This window comes from Coccinella septempunctata, chromosome 1, assembly GCF_907165205.1.
Source record: "Coccinella septempunctata chromosome 1, icCocSept1.1, whole genome shotgun sequence".
NCBI lineage: Eukaryota > Metazoa > Arthropoda > Insecta > Coleoptera > Coccinellidae > Coccinella > Coccinella septempunctata.
This window is the reverse complement of record NC_058189.1, coordinates 29,073,422-29,091,140: the sequence shown is the minus strand read 5'-3', so window position 1 is coordinate 29,091,140 and position 17,719 is coordinate 29,073,422. Positions and strand designations below refer to the sequence as shown.

Genomic DNA, 17,719 nt, shown 5'->3' with positions numbered 1-17,719 from the left:
TTCCCTCATACTTTGTCTTTTTTTGTTCTTCTTCGTTAAAGTATCCACTAACTTTAATTTTTAATCAGTCTTTACGAAGTGGTGTGTTTCCTGACAGATGGAAGGAGTCATGTATTATTCCCATATTTAAAAGTGGGGACAGAAGTAACGTAATGAATTATAGACCGATAAGCAAATTGTGTATTTTTGAAAAAGTGTTTGAGCAGCTTATTTATACTTCACTTTCATATTTAGTTGGTGACCAAATAATCCAGGAACAGCATGGATTTCTGAAGGGGAGATCGGTTGAGACCAATCTTGTTGATTTTGCTGAGTTTCTCCATGATTCCTTGGACCTTCGCATTCAAGTCGATGCCATATATACTGACTTCAGTAAGGCATTTGATAAAATGAGTATTGAAAGGCTCGTATCGGCTCTTGCTGGTGTCGGTGTGTGTGGTGTCGTGTTGCTATGGTTCAAATCCTATCTGACGAAGAGACGACAGTTTGTGTCAGTTAGTGGTTATTCCTCTGGAGTTTTCGAAACCAATTCTGGGGTTCCTCAAGGTTCCCATCTTGGGCCACTTCTTTTTTTGATTTATATAAACAATATATCAAAATGTTTCGAGAGTTGCAAATTTTTAATTTTTGCTGACGACCTTAAGTTGTTTATGAGGGTGAGGAGCCTTGAGGACTGTGTTCAGCTCCAGCGTGAGCTTAATAACCTAATACGTTTTTGTCGTGAAAATCATCTGGTCTTAAATATTTCAAAATGTCAGGTTATTACATTTACAAGAAATAAGTACCCTATAAAATACCCGTACTGTCTTGGTGGTGAAGAACTGTGTAGAGTTAGCCAAGTTAGAGATCTTGGAGTAATTTTCGACTCTAAACTGATTTTTGACGCTCAGGTGGAGGCAGTAGTCAATTCCTCTAATAGACTGCTTGGGTACTTGATTCGTCAATGTCGCCCATTTAGTGATTTGACTACTCTAAGAACTCTTTACTACTCCTTCATTTTCTCCAAATTAAACTTCGCTTCAACTGTATGGTGCCCCCAGTATTTGACATACATTAATCGCATTGAAAATGTTCAGAAAAGGTTTCTCAGATTTCTGAGCTTTAAATGTACTTTTCGCCTTGTTCCTGGAAATACTGAAAATTATAATATCAGGCTCAAATTTTTCAACATGATCAGTCTTGAGGATCGCAGGAAGGTTAATTCCTTCGTCAAACTCCTTAACTTCGAGCTTCATGATAGTAACCTTTTGCGTCAAATTGATATTAATGTACCCGATAGGAGACTCAGACGTTCAGATATTTTCCATCTCAAGTTTCGAAATACCAGATGCGCACAGAATTCGCCACTTCAGAGAATGACTCATTTGTGTAACGGTGTGAATGATCATTTCAATTTATTTTCCAATAAATCTAAACAGTTAAAGAAATCCTTGAAAAATCATTATTCATTATATTAGTTCGATGAATGTATCGTTTCTTGTTTTCTTTAATTATATATATGTTTTTTTTGTACTATGCTATTTTTTTTTCTTCTCTCTCTTTCTTGATGTTTCATTTTTGGATTGAGTTCAATTGAGTTGTTTTTCTTTTATTCACTATTATATGATGTTATACCTCAATTTATGTACATGAGGATACAGTAGTGGACTTTAAATAGTCCGTTGTATTCCTTATTTCTAATAAATAAATAAATAAATAAACAATGAAACCAAACTTGAAATGACCAATTTTTGAAAAACTGCAAAACCCTTCCAAAATCATAATCCTTTAAGTTCAATATAAAAATGATAATGTTTGTCCGAATAAGTAACATATACATAGGTATTATTCTCGTCCTGTGAGGGATTTACTGGACCAACAGTTTCCAAATAGATGGATTGGTAGGGGAGGACCGACAAGATGGCCGGAGGTGAGATCACCGGATCTCACCAAAATAGATTTTTTTGTGGGGATACATAAAGGGAATCGTGTATGATGAAGTTCCAATAACAGCTTCCAATATGCGGAAGAGGATTGTGACTGGTTTCCGAAGCAATACTCCAGCCATGCTGATGAGGGTTAGTGGGTCATTCAACGATCGGATCGCTTTGTGTTCCAGAGAAAGCGGACGACACTTTGAACATATCTTGGGTCCTTAACACAATTTTTCTTTGTCTTTTTCAACGCCCGTTTGTTTTTATATCCAATATTTAAATAGTTTTGGAATATGCTTTTAAGACTCTGAACTGGGAAAACAAAGGTATCAATATAGACGGGAAAATGCTGAATAATCTAAGATTTGGAGATGATATCGAGCTGATAACAGACAACCTCAAAGAAGCCGGTTTGATGTTAAACGAGCTGAAACAGAAACATGTTACGAGATTTAAGGATTACAGGTGGACCATGAGTGTAATAAACTGGAGTCCAGGGCAGACAGTTCAGTCGAGTAGACGTGTTGAATGATTTTTCGAGCATACGATTTGGGAATTTGATTGAATACTGATTATTCGGGAGAGTTCTGTGAATGAGTTTTGTTGTGTTGTTATTGTTTACAGTCCAGCCCCCGTACCACAAGCTCACGACAAGCGCACGACTCGACAATAATCCCGTTTTTCCCCTTTTTTCCTACCTTATCTTCAAGTCGAATAGTTGAAAATTTGTACCGAAGATGATCAGTATTCTCTGTATGAACATCTTGTTAACACAAAAACTGTCTGGTGTAATTAGATTGCCGACAACGCCTCATCAAATTCGACATCGATAAGTTGTCGATAGATTGTCGATCGATCGTGGTACCACTGCTGATCAAAAGATCGTTGGTTGTGCAAATTAGGTATATCAGATGAAACTTTGTCTATATAATAATTGGTTATTTTTGTTTTTTTCTCTCCTATTGATATTTATCGCCATTGTAGAAAACTAAAAACGTTTAGCCATGTCGGAGACCTCAGATAATGGGGGTTCCTACATGGAAGCTTCCGATGAAGTCGAGGAAGACTTTAGCGAAGATGAGTCCGTGAGTCGGACAAATTTACGCGAAGAAAATTAACTCATGAAAACAGAAATCGCTAAACTCAATGAAACGGTTTCGATTTTGTATAAATGAGATCCGTCAAGCCAAAGAGGAAATTGTAAAACTCTCTGCGCTGAAGCCCCAAACTTTCGCCGAAGTTGCTAATTCCGTGGGGAAAAAAGTAATTTCCTGTGGAGCAGTGGCGGCTGGTCTGTAAGGGCTATAGGGCTACAGCCCCCCATACAAGAAATCACAAGAAATCAATCCTTTTATGCTATTTACCTTCCTATACGATTTCATATTACATTCCACGGTTATTTATATAATTCATTAATGTAAAACTTTCTTGCGACTCCTGCAGTTTTGTTTATTTCAATCATAATCTAGCAGTTCGTCCCTGCATGAGCGATGAATCGTATAGCCCCGAATTCTTGCATTCGGACAGTCATTCGGCTCCAGCCGCAACTCTTCGTGTCGGTCGTTTTAAGGAGTAAAAGGGCTACGATAAAAGTCGCCCCTATCCGCTTCAGTCTAGCCAAGGATTAACTCTTCCTCTTTGGGCTAGCCGTTGCCGGCTAGCGTATAGACAACCCAGCGTGTGTCCGTATTTGTTTACGTTTTGAAATCATGGCGGACAATAGTGTTCAAAATATTTTGAAAACTGATTTCGCGAGGCTTTCGCTGGCGGAAAAAAAGAATATTAAACTGCTGAATAGACCGACTCCCGATTTAAACTTAACCCAGGCAGATAAAACTCCAAAAACTTCTCACGCAAGACGATTCTCAAGACAAGTGTATAACAAGTGATAACGTATGGGCAAGGGCAGGATTTAGAGATTTGAAGCACCTTTATGAAAAAATTAAAAGCATGAGCTGCCAAGCAAGTACAAACGAACAAATTGTTCGACAGAATTAGCTTTTCTGGTTACGACTAATATCGCTGCTCAATTAGATTCAGCTACTTGGAATAATATCATTAAGCACAACGAGCAAGTAGATAAAAACAGGTATGTTTTAAAAAGAATTATAAATTTCATCAAATTTTGCGGAAAACTGGTTTTAAAATTTCATTTTTATTATTATTCTAAAAGTAGCCCCCTAGTGAACTAGATCACGAGCCGCCACTGCTGTGGAGATCAGGAAAAGACCTACAACGCCTTCAGTCAAACCCCAAAATGCGCCTCCTACAAAGCGCGCGCGCAAAGAAAGAAAATATCAGAATGGCACCAGAAGTGCATAAGAAGGATAAAATCCCACCCATCACGATGGTAGGCACCTCAGACTGGGTAGAGTATCCAAATCTCTCTACACAAAAAAGATCAACTACAACCGCGCAACTGTAGTTGAAGAAAAATCACAAAATTCTTCGAGCAGCATGGTAAAGAATTTTTAACCTACCAAATGGAGGAAGAGAAGAAGACATATGCCGTCATCAGGCATTTACCAATCCACGCTGATTTTGTGTTGATTAAGGACGACCTGATATTCCAGAGAATATCAGACGCTGAGGTGTCCAGAATTACATCGAACAAGACGAAAAAGGCCATACCTCTCTACCTGGTTAAGACCCAGAAAAAGGAAATCTTCGAAGTGAAGCGACTGTACAATCTTTGTATTGTGGTTGAACACAAAAAGAGGCCTGAAAGTCCAAGCCAGTGTTTTAGGTGCCAAAGGTACGGACATGCACAGAACAAATGCTCCTTCCCGTGGAGATGCGTGAAGTGCTCAGGAAGTCATAGCAGCATTGACTGCACACTCACCAGAAAAGTTGAAGAGAGAAATGCCACATGCGTCTTATGTGGAGAAGAGGGCTATCCAGCTAGCTACAAAGGATGTAGCGAGTTCAAGTTGGTGACCAGAAAGAAGAATTCCCGAAAACCAGCTGAACAGAAAAAGCCGGTAACAAAAACAACAACTACTGTTCAAAAAATTCAGGAAGTAGTGAAGGCCAAACCTGCAAAACAGGAAAAGAGAGGGGAGACTCCAAAACCGGTTCAGAAAAAAGTAGAACAGAAGCCTCCAACGAAACAGGCTTTGAACAGTCAACAGGAGAAAAAAAATATCTCAATCAGCCGATGATTTCGATATCTTCACGGAAAAAAATTTCAACAAGATAATGTTGAAAATTGAGAGAGAAATGGAGAAAAAACTTCAAGCATTATTCAATAAACTCAATTAATGGACCGCACGGATATTGGGAAGAAATCCCTCAAGATAATTTCGTGGAATATAAACGGGATCAACACTCGGAAAGCCGTGACGGAAGAAATAATATCAGAGAGACAACCTGATATTATAGCCCTACAGGAAACAAGAATAAACCGGAACAAACGACTGAATTTCATGAATTATGAAACATATAGATGCGACAGTATTACAAACACCGGAGGAGGAGTAGCGATATTAGTGAGAACAGATCTGAAACTCTACTTCAAAAGTAGATCCGACGAAACACAAGGAGAAACAGAAACATCAGTTACGATTGTTGCCGAATTAAATCGTCAAAGAGTCGAAATTTCCTCGGCATACAAGCCACCACAAAACAATTTATTGGAAGATGAGATAAACAACATGTTGGAAGGAACAAACGAAAATCTGCATCGGAGATTTCAACTGTAAATCCCTATTATGGAATAGCAGAACAGAGAATATAAATGGCAAAAAACTCAAGGATTTCGCAAACAAAATGCCATAGTGATCGGACCAGAGTTACCGACATATCTTGCTTTGGTATAGGAATAACAGATGTAATAGATATCGCGATATTGAAAAATTCGGATTTGGGTTATTTGGGTTGCAGCCAAATCAAACAGAGTACTCTAAGATCCTTCAAATGAGAATGAGTTGTTGTTCAGCACTATCTCATTGTCATTTGAAGGATCTTACTACAAGCAGAAAGAAGGAACCCCAATGGGAATACAAATCTTAGAGATAATAGCCGAATATGTGATGGATGAGGTGCTGAACTATACAAAACAAAAACTGCCATGCCAATTACCTTTTATAAAAAAATATAGAGATGACATCATAACAGCCATTCCAGAGGAACTTATCCAGCAGTCCTTACAAATATTGAATTCCTTCGATGCCAGCAAAACACTTCAGTTCACCATAGAAGTAGAAAACAACAAATCCTTACCGTTCCTGGATATGACAATGATCAGAGAAGAAACAGAAGAGGGTAGTACATTAATGACAGATTGGTACAAGAAGAATATATCATCCAACAGGTACATACACCACAAATCATATCATCCATTTAGCATGAAAGTCAACATAATAAGAAACTCAAAAACAAGAATAACAAAAATATGTCATCCAAGATTTATAAACAAAAATTTAAAAATATTATCAGGAATACTAAGAGAAAATGGCTACCTATATAGATTGCTAAACAGAATCATTCACGGCACACCAAACTCTTTGGAAAGCCCACGACAAATAGAATCACTACAAACAACAAATGAAGAACAAACACGAAGATACATCACCCTGCCATATATTGAAGAGTTAACACCACTACTCAAGAAACTGATACCTAAAGAGAAATTTCAAATTGCGACAAGAAACGTAAAACCACTAAGATCAATTTTTACAAATCTAAAAGATCCCACACCAACACTACAACAAAATGGGGTGGTGTATAAGATTTCATGTAAGGATTGTGAAGGAGTATATGTAGGACAGACTTCAACCACCTTAAAGCAACGTCTTTCGGGCCATAAAAGTGACATTAACAACAGCAGAAGAAGTTGTGCATTAGCGATACATGTGATAGATGAAGAACACCAACCTAATTTCGAAGAAGTCAGCATATTGGACAAAGAGAAAACCTTAGAGAAAAGACTGTTCCTAGAGATGATACGAATTTCCCAGGAAGAGCATTGTTTTGTTTTGTGATGTTTCTCGGGAATCGGATGAGTGTATGTGATGTGATTTTGAACAAGAAAAAAATTGAGAGAGAGATTACAAGTATTTGGGGACAATTGAAGACAAGTAGAAGTGAACCGAAAGAGAATTAAAGACTCCTATTTGGAACTGAATAATAATGTGTATATGTCGGTTTTGTGTTTTGTTCTGAACCATTTTGAGATGGAAAATTAAAAACTAAAACTAATTATGGTTGGGATCCAATAGGGTTTTATTTAGAAAAAATTATACATGTAATAGTAAATATAAGATAATATAAATACAGAAAGATAACATGATGATAAATAAGAAGAAAAAGAAAAATTGTATTCGATGACTAGTTTCAGTTGAATAAGACAGTTGACATACGTCACCAAAATATTCGACATAGCCGTAGAGCTGATATAGGTTTTATAATAATTCAATTATTATCCGTATGATCCCATTCAGAATCCATTATTGCCTGTAATTTTGGAATAGTAGAGGATATCATAGACTACGTTTCAAGATATTACTTACGTTTACTATATGTATGATTACATCTTCTTTCAAATTAACCTCAAATTGTAAGTACCTTGAAACCAGGTGATGTATTTTATTTTACTGATATGATTTAAAATTATAGCTGCTCCTGATGAAGGACTAAAATAGTCCGAAAGCTCGTGCTAAGGAAAAAAGGTTACTCTGTTTGATTTGACTGCAACCCAAATAACCCAAATCCGAATATATTAGAACAGTCGACTACTTACCTATCTTATATTGAAAAATTTAACTCAAGAATTCTCGATTGAAACTTTAGAAGATGAAACCTCAAACCACAATCCCGTGGAATTGACAATTGGAGAAGAACCAATAGAAAAACTGATGGAAATAAGAACCTCAACCGCCATAGCCAAATTCTGAAAAATGCCCTGAAAGATCTAAGAACAAGCAGATGGGACATAAGCGTTCAAGAACTGAATACAATTGATCATTTTGCATGGAGAATGCAAAAAAGCCTACGAGGAGAAAAGACTAAAATTCCACCCCTACACGGAGAAAGGGTAATGCCGTATACCAATACTGATAAGGCAGATGCATTGGCGGACTTGATCGAACGAGAATCGAGAATAAATTACAGAATAGACGGCGATAATGAAGATTTGGAAGAACTGGTTGAAGAAAATGATGAAGAAATGGATTAATTACCAGCGGCTGCTGAAATAGACAAACCAACATCGCCAAATGAAATCAGGGAAATAATTAGAAGTTTGAAGAAGAGGAAAGCTCCCGGAAGCGATAAAATAACGAATGTTATGTTGAAAAAATTACCTAGAAAAGGTATAGCTACTCTAACAAATATCGCGAATGGAATTATGAGGACAGAACAGTACCCAGAAAAATGGAAAACAGCAGAAGTCATAGTGTTCAATAAACCATTCAAAGGGAAGATGTTCCCGCAAAACTACAGACCGATAAGTCTACTGTCGGCGTTAGGAGAAGTGGTAGAAAGAATTATAACCACGAGGCTAAATGAGGAAACTGAAAATCTGAAACTAATTCTACCAGAACAGTGCGGATTCAGAAGAGAGCATTCAACAGAGCAACAATTAAAGGCTGACAGAAAACATTACAGAGGTATTCCAAAATGAACAAGCTACAGGTCTTGTTTTACTAGACGTCGCCAGAGCATTCGACAGAGTATGGCATTCATGCCATACTTCAATCCTTCAGGATTAATATATAAGATTTTACGTGAAAGTGGAAGGAGAATGCTCCACAACAAGAGTAATAGAACGAGTTCTACAAGAAACTATTGACGAAACAAAAGACTGGCGCATAATGTGGAAAATCAAGCTCAATGGACAAAAGAGCCAAGCAATATTACTACAGAAGAGAAGACTGCGACCCACAACGAATCTAGAAGTTTACGGCGAAGAAATCAACTGGAAAAATGAAGCCAAATATTTAGGAATAACGCTTGACAAAGGACTTACTTGGAAAAGTCATATCAAACAAGCAATCGACAAAACGAAAGCAGCGATGAATAGACTCTACCCTCTGATAGGAGGAAGAAGCCACATGCCGATAGAGAAAAAATTGAAGATAATCAAAGCCGTTGCTAGGCCACAACTGACTTATGGATCAGTTGCCTGGGGTTTCGCGGCAAATAACCACATCAAAAGAATTCAGGCCACTGAAAACAAGATTTATAGGGACCTAAAATGGAAAACCATAACGGAATTCATGAACAGAAAAGCAGAGAAATTATTCGAAACAGCGAAAAATTATCCGAATCAAGAACTCAGGAGACTAGTGGACCACGACCCAGAGAAAGACAAAAGGAGAATGCGAATTTACCGAAGGAGACCAAGAGATCAATTAAAAAGAGATTAAAATAAGAACATAAACTTATTGAAAAATCCAATAAAGTGTTATCCAATAAACATATAAATCCCAGCACGATAGTGTGCGAGAAGAAAACCGTTTAAGAGATGAACGGTTTATAGGCAAATGCCCGAAACCAATATTAAAGAAGTAGTTAAGGGTTTTTAGTGGGTCTGGAGCTCAGGGGACTGAGAATCCCCACACTCGTTCCCCCTCAGGACAGGGTGGGTCTCTTGACTCGCAGATTTTCCCTCTACTACACCAAAAACAAAAAAAACCTGAGCAGACAAAAGAAGCAGGGGTAGACCACCAACAAGATGGAGCGATGACATTAAGAGGATTGGAGGACATTGAATCAGAACAGCCCAAGCGAGAACCCAGTGAAGCAGTTTAATGGAGGCCTATGTCCAGCAGTGGACTTAACACCAAGCTGGATGATGATGATGAATTAAATAAAATTTTCCGTTCTGATTTCATTTTTCGTGAAAGTGAAAATAGCCCTTTGGTTACTTCTGAAAAAATGTAAGATTTTCAACTGTATTCATCATCATGGATCAGGGTGTTACGTTTGAGAAAATCGAGAAAAAACAATTTGAAATTTTTCATATTTGTACATTGATAACGGACACCCTGTATAAGAGAGGTTGATCATTTAGAAACGATGACTAGGCAAATTCTTAAGTTAAAAGAAATCCTGATCAAATTCATGTTTCTATCGCTTCTGGAAATCGGTAAAGGGTGTTTCTGAATAAGATCCGTACCGTAGGAAAAATATCCCTAATATTTTGCATCATGGTAGAGGTATTGAAGAGCATTGAAATTATGCAAAAATATAACACTCATTTGTTGAATAATTTTATTTGGGAACACCCTGTATATCAAAAAATAATTTCCTGAGATGCAGAATTGAAAGTACAAAGGAAATGCTTCTAAACTAAATTCCTAAAAGGTCTGGTTTGGCAGCTATGGAAGCCTAACGCACTTTTGCAGGACTCTGTATAGCACAATCTATTTCCGCCACAAAACCCCATTATTTCTAACAGTGCTGGGCTGGCCCATTCCAAACATTTTGTGGAATATCTTGAGAGCCGTTTGGAATAAAAAAAATCTCCACGGTACAATTCAGCACAAAAAAAATCAAAAATCGAAAAGTGCTGGGCCAACTTCATGCACATGAATGAATCGATATGCATATTAAGAATCGTAAGCAGTTAACTGTAGTATTTTTATTAACTGCTGAACTCCAGTTCAGCAGTTACAGCCTGGATGTAGAATATGCGGTTACTGAAATATCATGTCGAAATGCATTTCATATGAGAAAATCTTTCAGGTTTCTTGACTGCTATGAAACAAGAAGTTGCTAGGGCGCATAAAGGATGGGCTTTGGACCAAGTCTTCATGTCGAATGAAGTTATGAAAATGATGAAAGAAGAAACAATTTCACCTCCCAGTGTAAGAACTTTCTTATTCCTATTAATTATTTTCAAGTAATTTGTGTGGCAAGCGTATCATATTCGACACAACGATTATACTCGCAACTATGCGAGAGTTTCATTTCAGATGAATATATTCAGAAAATTTATAGTCAAGTAGGCAATGGGATTTTGTGAGTTGATACACTGGGCTTGAACAGGATGGGATGTGCAGCTTCTGCTATAATAGTCTTTGGTTAGACATGAGGACAAAAAAAGGTATCTACCGTTCCGGATTTTTCGAGAATTGGTAGCAATTTTGCTATTCCAGAGCGAAAAAATGACAGGATATATCATTGACATATAGACATTTTTCCCTGTGTGAATAATATGAGAGCTAAGCACCTCGTGAAAACATAGAACATCGACCTTCAAAACTCCACAGCCTACTGACAACATTTTTTTGACACACGTTATAATATAATTCTTCATAGAAGTGAATGTATCTCAAAGTGTAGTCCTAAATAACAATTTACTTAATACTAACCCGCCAGACGTTGTCTTTCCAAAGTGAGTGAAATGAGAGATGAAAAAAATTGTTAGATGGTATAATAAGTAAAATTATTTAATACTTTTCACTGAATAATTAGTGGACTACATATGTATACATATAAGATTATGTACATGTTTCATTCAACGTGAATATCGTTTTCATTGCAGTAGGTGATGTAGATACCTCTTCGTAAACTATATTCTTTTTTCGTCTGTTGCATAAGCAGAAATAGTTGAGGGTTTGTCAACACAAGACCAAACTACATCCAATTGACCGTAAGAAAAGAATGGATTTTCGAGAAACAGAGTTCACGAGAAAACAACAGGAAATGTCATCTGATGTTGTCTTATCGTCGCCAGTATAATCGAAGGCTTATTTGTAAAACGCCATTTTTTTCCAATAAGCCTTATATACAGGGTGATTCGAAACTCTAGGCGAAAAATTAAGGGACATATAGAGACTCATATTCTTGATCAAACATAAAAAAATTTTTGGCCCATCAGGCTTCATTTCCGAGTTTTTGGACATTAATGTTTGTGCATGCAACCAATTAAATTTCATAAATTACAGTAAGCCTAGAAATTAATGAGATGACTGTCACCTGGTGACAAAACACTAATGGTTTCCCAATTTAAAAGTTACTTTGCTGGTTTAGTCCTTCTGTTAAACATGCAGTTTTGTAACGAAGAATATGCAGATTATTTTTGTGTTCGGTTTTTGTGATGGCAACGCATTAAAAGCTTGTCGGGAGATTTCCTTATAGACGACAACCATATCGCCGGGTGTTTTCTGACGCTTATCAAAGGCTGCCACAGTTTTAAATTGGCATTACTCGTACTGATACTGGTGGTGCTACCCGGAGTAATTACTCTAATGCTATAACCCGCTTGCACCGACTTATTTGAGACAAGATTAACGTTGATTCGGTGATTGCTATGGTACTAAACGCATGGCTGCCCGTCTTAATGTGTCCCAAAGTTTTGCTTGGAGAACCTTGAAAACCGAAGTTTTACATCCATTTCATAAACAAAAAGTACATAATTTGCACCCAGGAGATCACATTCACATACTCAATTTCAATGGTAGATGGATTGGGCGGCGTGATCAGGTGCTATGGCCAGCGAGATCACCTGATTTGAATCCTTTAGATTATTTTGTAAGGGGACATTTAAAAAAACAAGTTTACGCAGTAAAATTAATGATAATAATAATAATAATAATAACATTTATTGGTTTCAAAAGATTACACCAGAAAGAATAAAATTTGAAACAAGTCAAACAGTTCAACCTGTAGTTGAACAAAAGAAAAAAAAAATGAAACAATGCACACATCAAACCATGCAGTATTCTCTAAATTCATTCAAACTATATGGTTCACAATCTAGAATAAATCCATACAGAGATTTCTTGAATTTTGTATGACCCGTTATATTCCTCAAATCTTTTGGTAGAATATTGAATAAATTTACTGCCATACACGCAACCGATCTACCTCTTAAAAGTGAACTATGCTATTTTTGAAATCCGCAAAATAATGGCTATTCTTACTGAAAAAAATCAGTAGTTTGTAAACATAAGCCCCATACACAGTTAAAATATTATTTTTCTTAAATACGCCTCTACAACTCTCTCTATATCTCATGCGTAGCATGGTTCGTAATGCTCTTTTCTGAGCTACAAAAATACTTTCAACATGAGAGGAGCTACCCCAAAATATGATACCATAACAAAGAATTGAATGAAAGTTAGCATAATAAACTAGTTTTAGCATATCGAAATCAACTTGACCCCTCAACATAAACAGGATATAACAGGTAGAGTTGAGTCTACTCTTTAATTGCTCAATATGTGGATCCCACTTAAGATGCTGATCAAGTCCTAAAAACTTTAAATTATCTTCAACGTGAACACAATTATTCTGAACCTGCAACATAGAAGGGTATTCCGCATTAGACCTTTCTCCATAAAAAAACATGCATTTCGATTTTTCAAGATTTAAAACTAGATTATGACTAGACAACCACTTTACTGTAATGTTCATCATAAGGATCAAATCATTTATGGCAGAATTAACACAAGAAGATCGAATCAAGAAATTTGTGTCGTCGGCGAATAATCTCAATGAAACTTTTTTACAAAAGCTTGAACATGTGCTAGATAAATGATAAAGAATAATTAATGATTAATGGAACGAATTATTAATGCAGTCGAATCCACTCAAAATAGCAAAACATGCGATTAGTGTACGATTCCCTTATTCTGCGTCGCCAAGCATGTATCGATGCTAATGGTAGCATTTTTGAACATTTTATTGAATTCTTTCTGTATTTTTATCAGCTATTAAAGCAAATTGATGACATGTAGAAATTTTGAACACTTATGTCTCGGAAACAATTTTATTTTACTTTTTTTTATCAAAAATAGCAGCCTGTATACGTTCCTCAATTTTTCGCCTCGAGTTCTGAATCACCCTTTATATTGGCCTACACCCGTTGAACATTCTTGATGATGTGAATTGTATTGCTTGGGAAATTTGGAAATTCTAAGATATAGAAGTAGCTCTCGCATCTCGTTAAATGTTCAGACTGAATTTTAAACTAAACATTTTACGTTTGGATTCGTAGATGCCTTCTTTCTGATTATTAGTAGTTCGCTTCAATTACGAGAAGCAGATGGCACTGCATTTGTGTGTTAATCTTTCCTCTACGACGTCACCTCTACCAACATTTCTTGATAATCAAAGGCGACTTTCTGTGCATTTTTGAGATTTTTTAGCATATTAGCTGTATTTTAACGCCCACAAAAACGTTTTGGTATTCTGAGGTTTGTATTTTATTGTACCCCTCCGAAATTGAACTAACTTGATACAGTGTAAAAAATCCCTTCTCGAGGATTTTTGATGGGAATGGGTTATTACCAATATACTTAATACGACCTATAGGGAGAAATAATTTGTGCATCAAAAACTACCCCCCCTCCAACCCTCTGAAGTTGAAATATCTTGATGGAGTAACAAGTGTGAAAAAAAACCGTTGCTCGAGGTTTTTTGATGGAAATGGGTTGCTACCAACATACTGAACACGACCTATAGGGAGAAATAATTTGTGCATCAAAAACTTTCGAAAAACTTGCTTGTTTTATTTCCTAAGGATATTAGTTTCGGAGAAACGGGGTTATTCATGAACATTAGCCTAAAATTGGGATAGCCATAACTCTGGAATGTAAGGTGTCCGATATCGATCAAATTTTATGGGTTTGTTCATTTCGGAAAGCTCTTTCAAACGATTCATTAAATTTCAATATTTTCAGGACAGTACTCAGAATATCATGATTTTTCTTTTCATTTTGACGTCATCTGACAGCGGGTTGGAGTGGCCTACTTTGGAGTTAACTGAAATCACATCAATAGCGGAAAAATGATTCATTTCGTTTAGTCACGGCACTAAAGGACGGATTGTCCTACTGCTGGGCTGGAACAATAAAGCTGGTCATCAAAATGGTTTTTTTTTCGAACAGAGTGCCCTGGCAAATTTAATCACCCATTTCTCTAGTGGCACTGGTCATTCGTCCTCACATAGCTAGATATCAATGAAAATTGCTGACTTTTAAGTGGTGCCCATAAGGGGGTCAAGAAAATTCAATTTCCAATTTTTCCAAACATATATAAGATTTTTCTGTTTTTTCTTCAGCACTTGACAGCACTTCGCTAACATTGCATTTTTTCAAAATATCTATGGAAAATGCTGGCTTTCCTGGGCTACATATAAGTTGGATCGGAAAATTCAATTTCCATTTTTTACAAATGTATATGAGATTTTTCAGTTTTTTCTCAGCATTCGCCAGCATTTCGTGATTATTTTTGATTTTGGAAACATCGATGAAAAATGCTGGGTTTTCCGGGCTGCACATAAGTTGGCCCGGAAAATTCAATTTTCAAGTCTATAAGAGATTTTTCAGTTTTTTCTTCAGCATTTGCCAGCATTTTGCTAGCATTCATTTTTTTCGAAATATCGATGAAAAATGCTGGGTTTTCCGGACTGAAAAAAATTTCGCCCGGAAAATTCAATTTTCGATTTTTTCAAATCTCTATGAGATTTCACAGTTTTTTCTTCAGCATTCGCCAGCACTTTGCTAGCATTTTCATTGAAAAAACTTTCTTTTCGAAATGCTACAACTTCCGGGCTAACTTGATAGACCTGTTAGGGTGGACCGATTTTTCAAAAATCCATGTTGAGACGGATGGAATAGATCATGACTATTGAATTATGTCAGAAGTCTAGTCATCACTGCTAGCTCAAATACTTTTGAAAAACTATTCAACAGGCTTATAGGTCTATAGTTTTCCCAGACCTCAGGATCCCCAGACTTGAATATTGATTGGAATTATCACCGATAGCTTGAGCTGCTCAGAAAACACCCCAAACCTCAGAGAGTTATTCACAATACTGAAGAGATAGCATTAACACTCAATTCAACAATTTTAACTGGATTTTCGTCAATTCCAGAACTTGATTTGTTTTTCAGTTTCCTAAATATCTCAACAATCTCCTCTCTGGTAAAGGCCTTCAAGTAAAAAGATGTATATTGGTTGCAATATTGCAAGTAAATTTTGAATTACTGAGATTTTTCATCATGTTCGGAATCAATTGAACCAAGAATTCATTGTAATCATCCGCTGTTTCCTGAGGTGATTAGGTGATTTAGAAGTTGGATATGTTGTATGTTTAAAACTGCTTTTATTCCGAATTTCATTGCATATTTTCCACATGACTTCAGTATTCTTTTCTAGCATCAATGAGTATTCGGTCAGATTTTTTCTATTCAGCTCTATAGGCAGATTTCATTGCCTCATGAGATTTACTGAGCGTGAATAATGAATCCAAATTATGTTTCATTTTAATGATCTCGGGATTTTTGTAATAAATTAATTCTTTCGATTTTTCAGTGTAATATATTTTTTCGCCGACCTCTTAATAATAGCACTGTTTAACGTACCCGAAATTAGCTGTTAATGAACCCTTTTATTGGTTAATTTCCTTTCAATGCATTATTGTCATGGGTGATTACCCAATGACAATGACTTCTATGTTCGATTGAACATAGAAGTATTCAGCAGATTCCCAAATAATTGTTTGATTTGTATGTCGCATTGATTTTCGAAGTACCTAGCGGGTGAATTGAGATGAATGAGAGACGAATTGTGGAGGTTGCAGAAAAATTATGATGGTTAGAGAGTAATCAATATATCTATGTACTACAACTCCAGCTTCCACCAGCTCCACACATTCTTTAACAGATATTATAGGGAACCAAAGATTATAGATTAGAAAGATAGGAAACGCCCTCATATCGCTAGTGCTAAAAACCGACTATATTTTGGCCAGTGAAAACACATTTGACAATGAGATGGCGCTGAAAACGTATTGTGTAATAACAGTTTTCTGTTTTATAATTGAGGGGCGCGAAATTCGAATTCTATTTCTTGTATTGAATTTCAATATTGACAAAAGGATGGTTTTGTTTTGTGATCAGGATGTTAATTTTCATCTGAAGATTGTTTGGAATCAATTGGTATCAATGAAATACGCTGTTGGATGTGATGAATTTTCATTTGCAAACTATAAAAAATTTACAGAAATTTGAAATTATGGACAACGAATAGAGCTTTGACTAGGACACAGGAGTATATGGTTATCTGCTATAGTTACGTCAAAGGTGTTTTTTTTTTTTGTTCAAAACGTTTTGAATTAATAAACTTAGTTGAATTTGTACAATTTACATCAGAAATTAATATGAACCAATATTCAATTTACCGTCATAGGATACATATTTCCGTTACTTACATATTATTCACAAAATTTTTAGAACCACAACTGAAAAAACCTTACAGAGGTATACAAGACCTGTATTCAAGCCTGTCAGTATAATTTTTTCATGCTTTTTTATGATTTTTTCATGGTGTGGTCTCTTTATGACACAATATACGAATTGATTAATGAATGAACAAAACACTCACAGAAGGTTTCATAAAACTTTGACTTTCCAAACGACAATTTGACAGTCACCCGATTCCCAAATCGAAATCAATAAAACTTTTGCATTTCTGAATGTGTTGAAGGCAATTGAGAATCTTTGAATGGACGTATAAAAGTTATAATTTCCCCTAAATGGGCCCTTCATGCAAGGGATGATTCCTGCATACAACAATTTACGTGGATAAACAGTTCTCAATTGAATTGAAGTAAAATATTCATTGCACATGGTGTAGTCAGTAGTGTTTGGAGGCCTATACGCCCTGAAAAATCCACTACGTAGCACTGAAAATAGAAATCAATGAATGACCGAGTCACATGTTACCTGTTTTAATACTTACATTCCCATCTTAGTAAAATTCGTCATATTTGATTCACAGTTCTTCACCATACAATAATTTTCGAACGATATTTCGAGGACTTCGCCAAGAAATTAGACAAAATTTCAATA

At 36.2% G+C, this 17,719-nt stretch overlaps 1 protein-coding gene across 3 annotated transcripts in view; it reads left to right on the top strand.

Moving 5' to 3' along the window:
* The window catches only part of LOC123318393 (dynein axonemal heavy chain 8-like), a 1,393,903-nt gene that overhangs the window by 1,349,142 nt on the left and 27,042 nt on the right, over positions 1–17,719 (top strand). For all 3 annotated transcript variants that reach the window (XM_044905013.1, XM_044905020.1, XM_044905005.1), the window contains one exon: positions 10,602–10,723. In XM_044905013.1, coding sequence (XP_044760948.1) covers positions 10,602–10,723 — 122 coding nt within the window. The remainder of the gene's footprint in view (positions 1–10,601; positions 10,724–17,719) is intronic.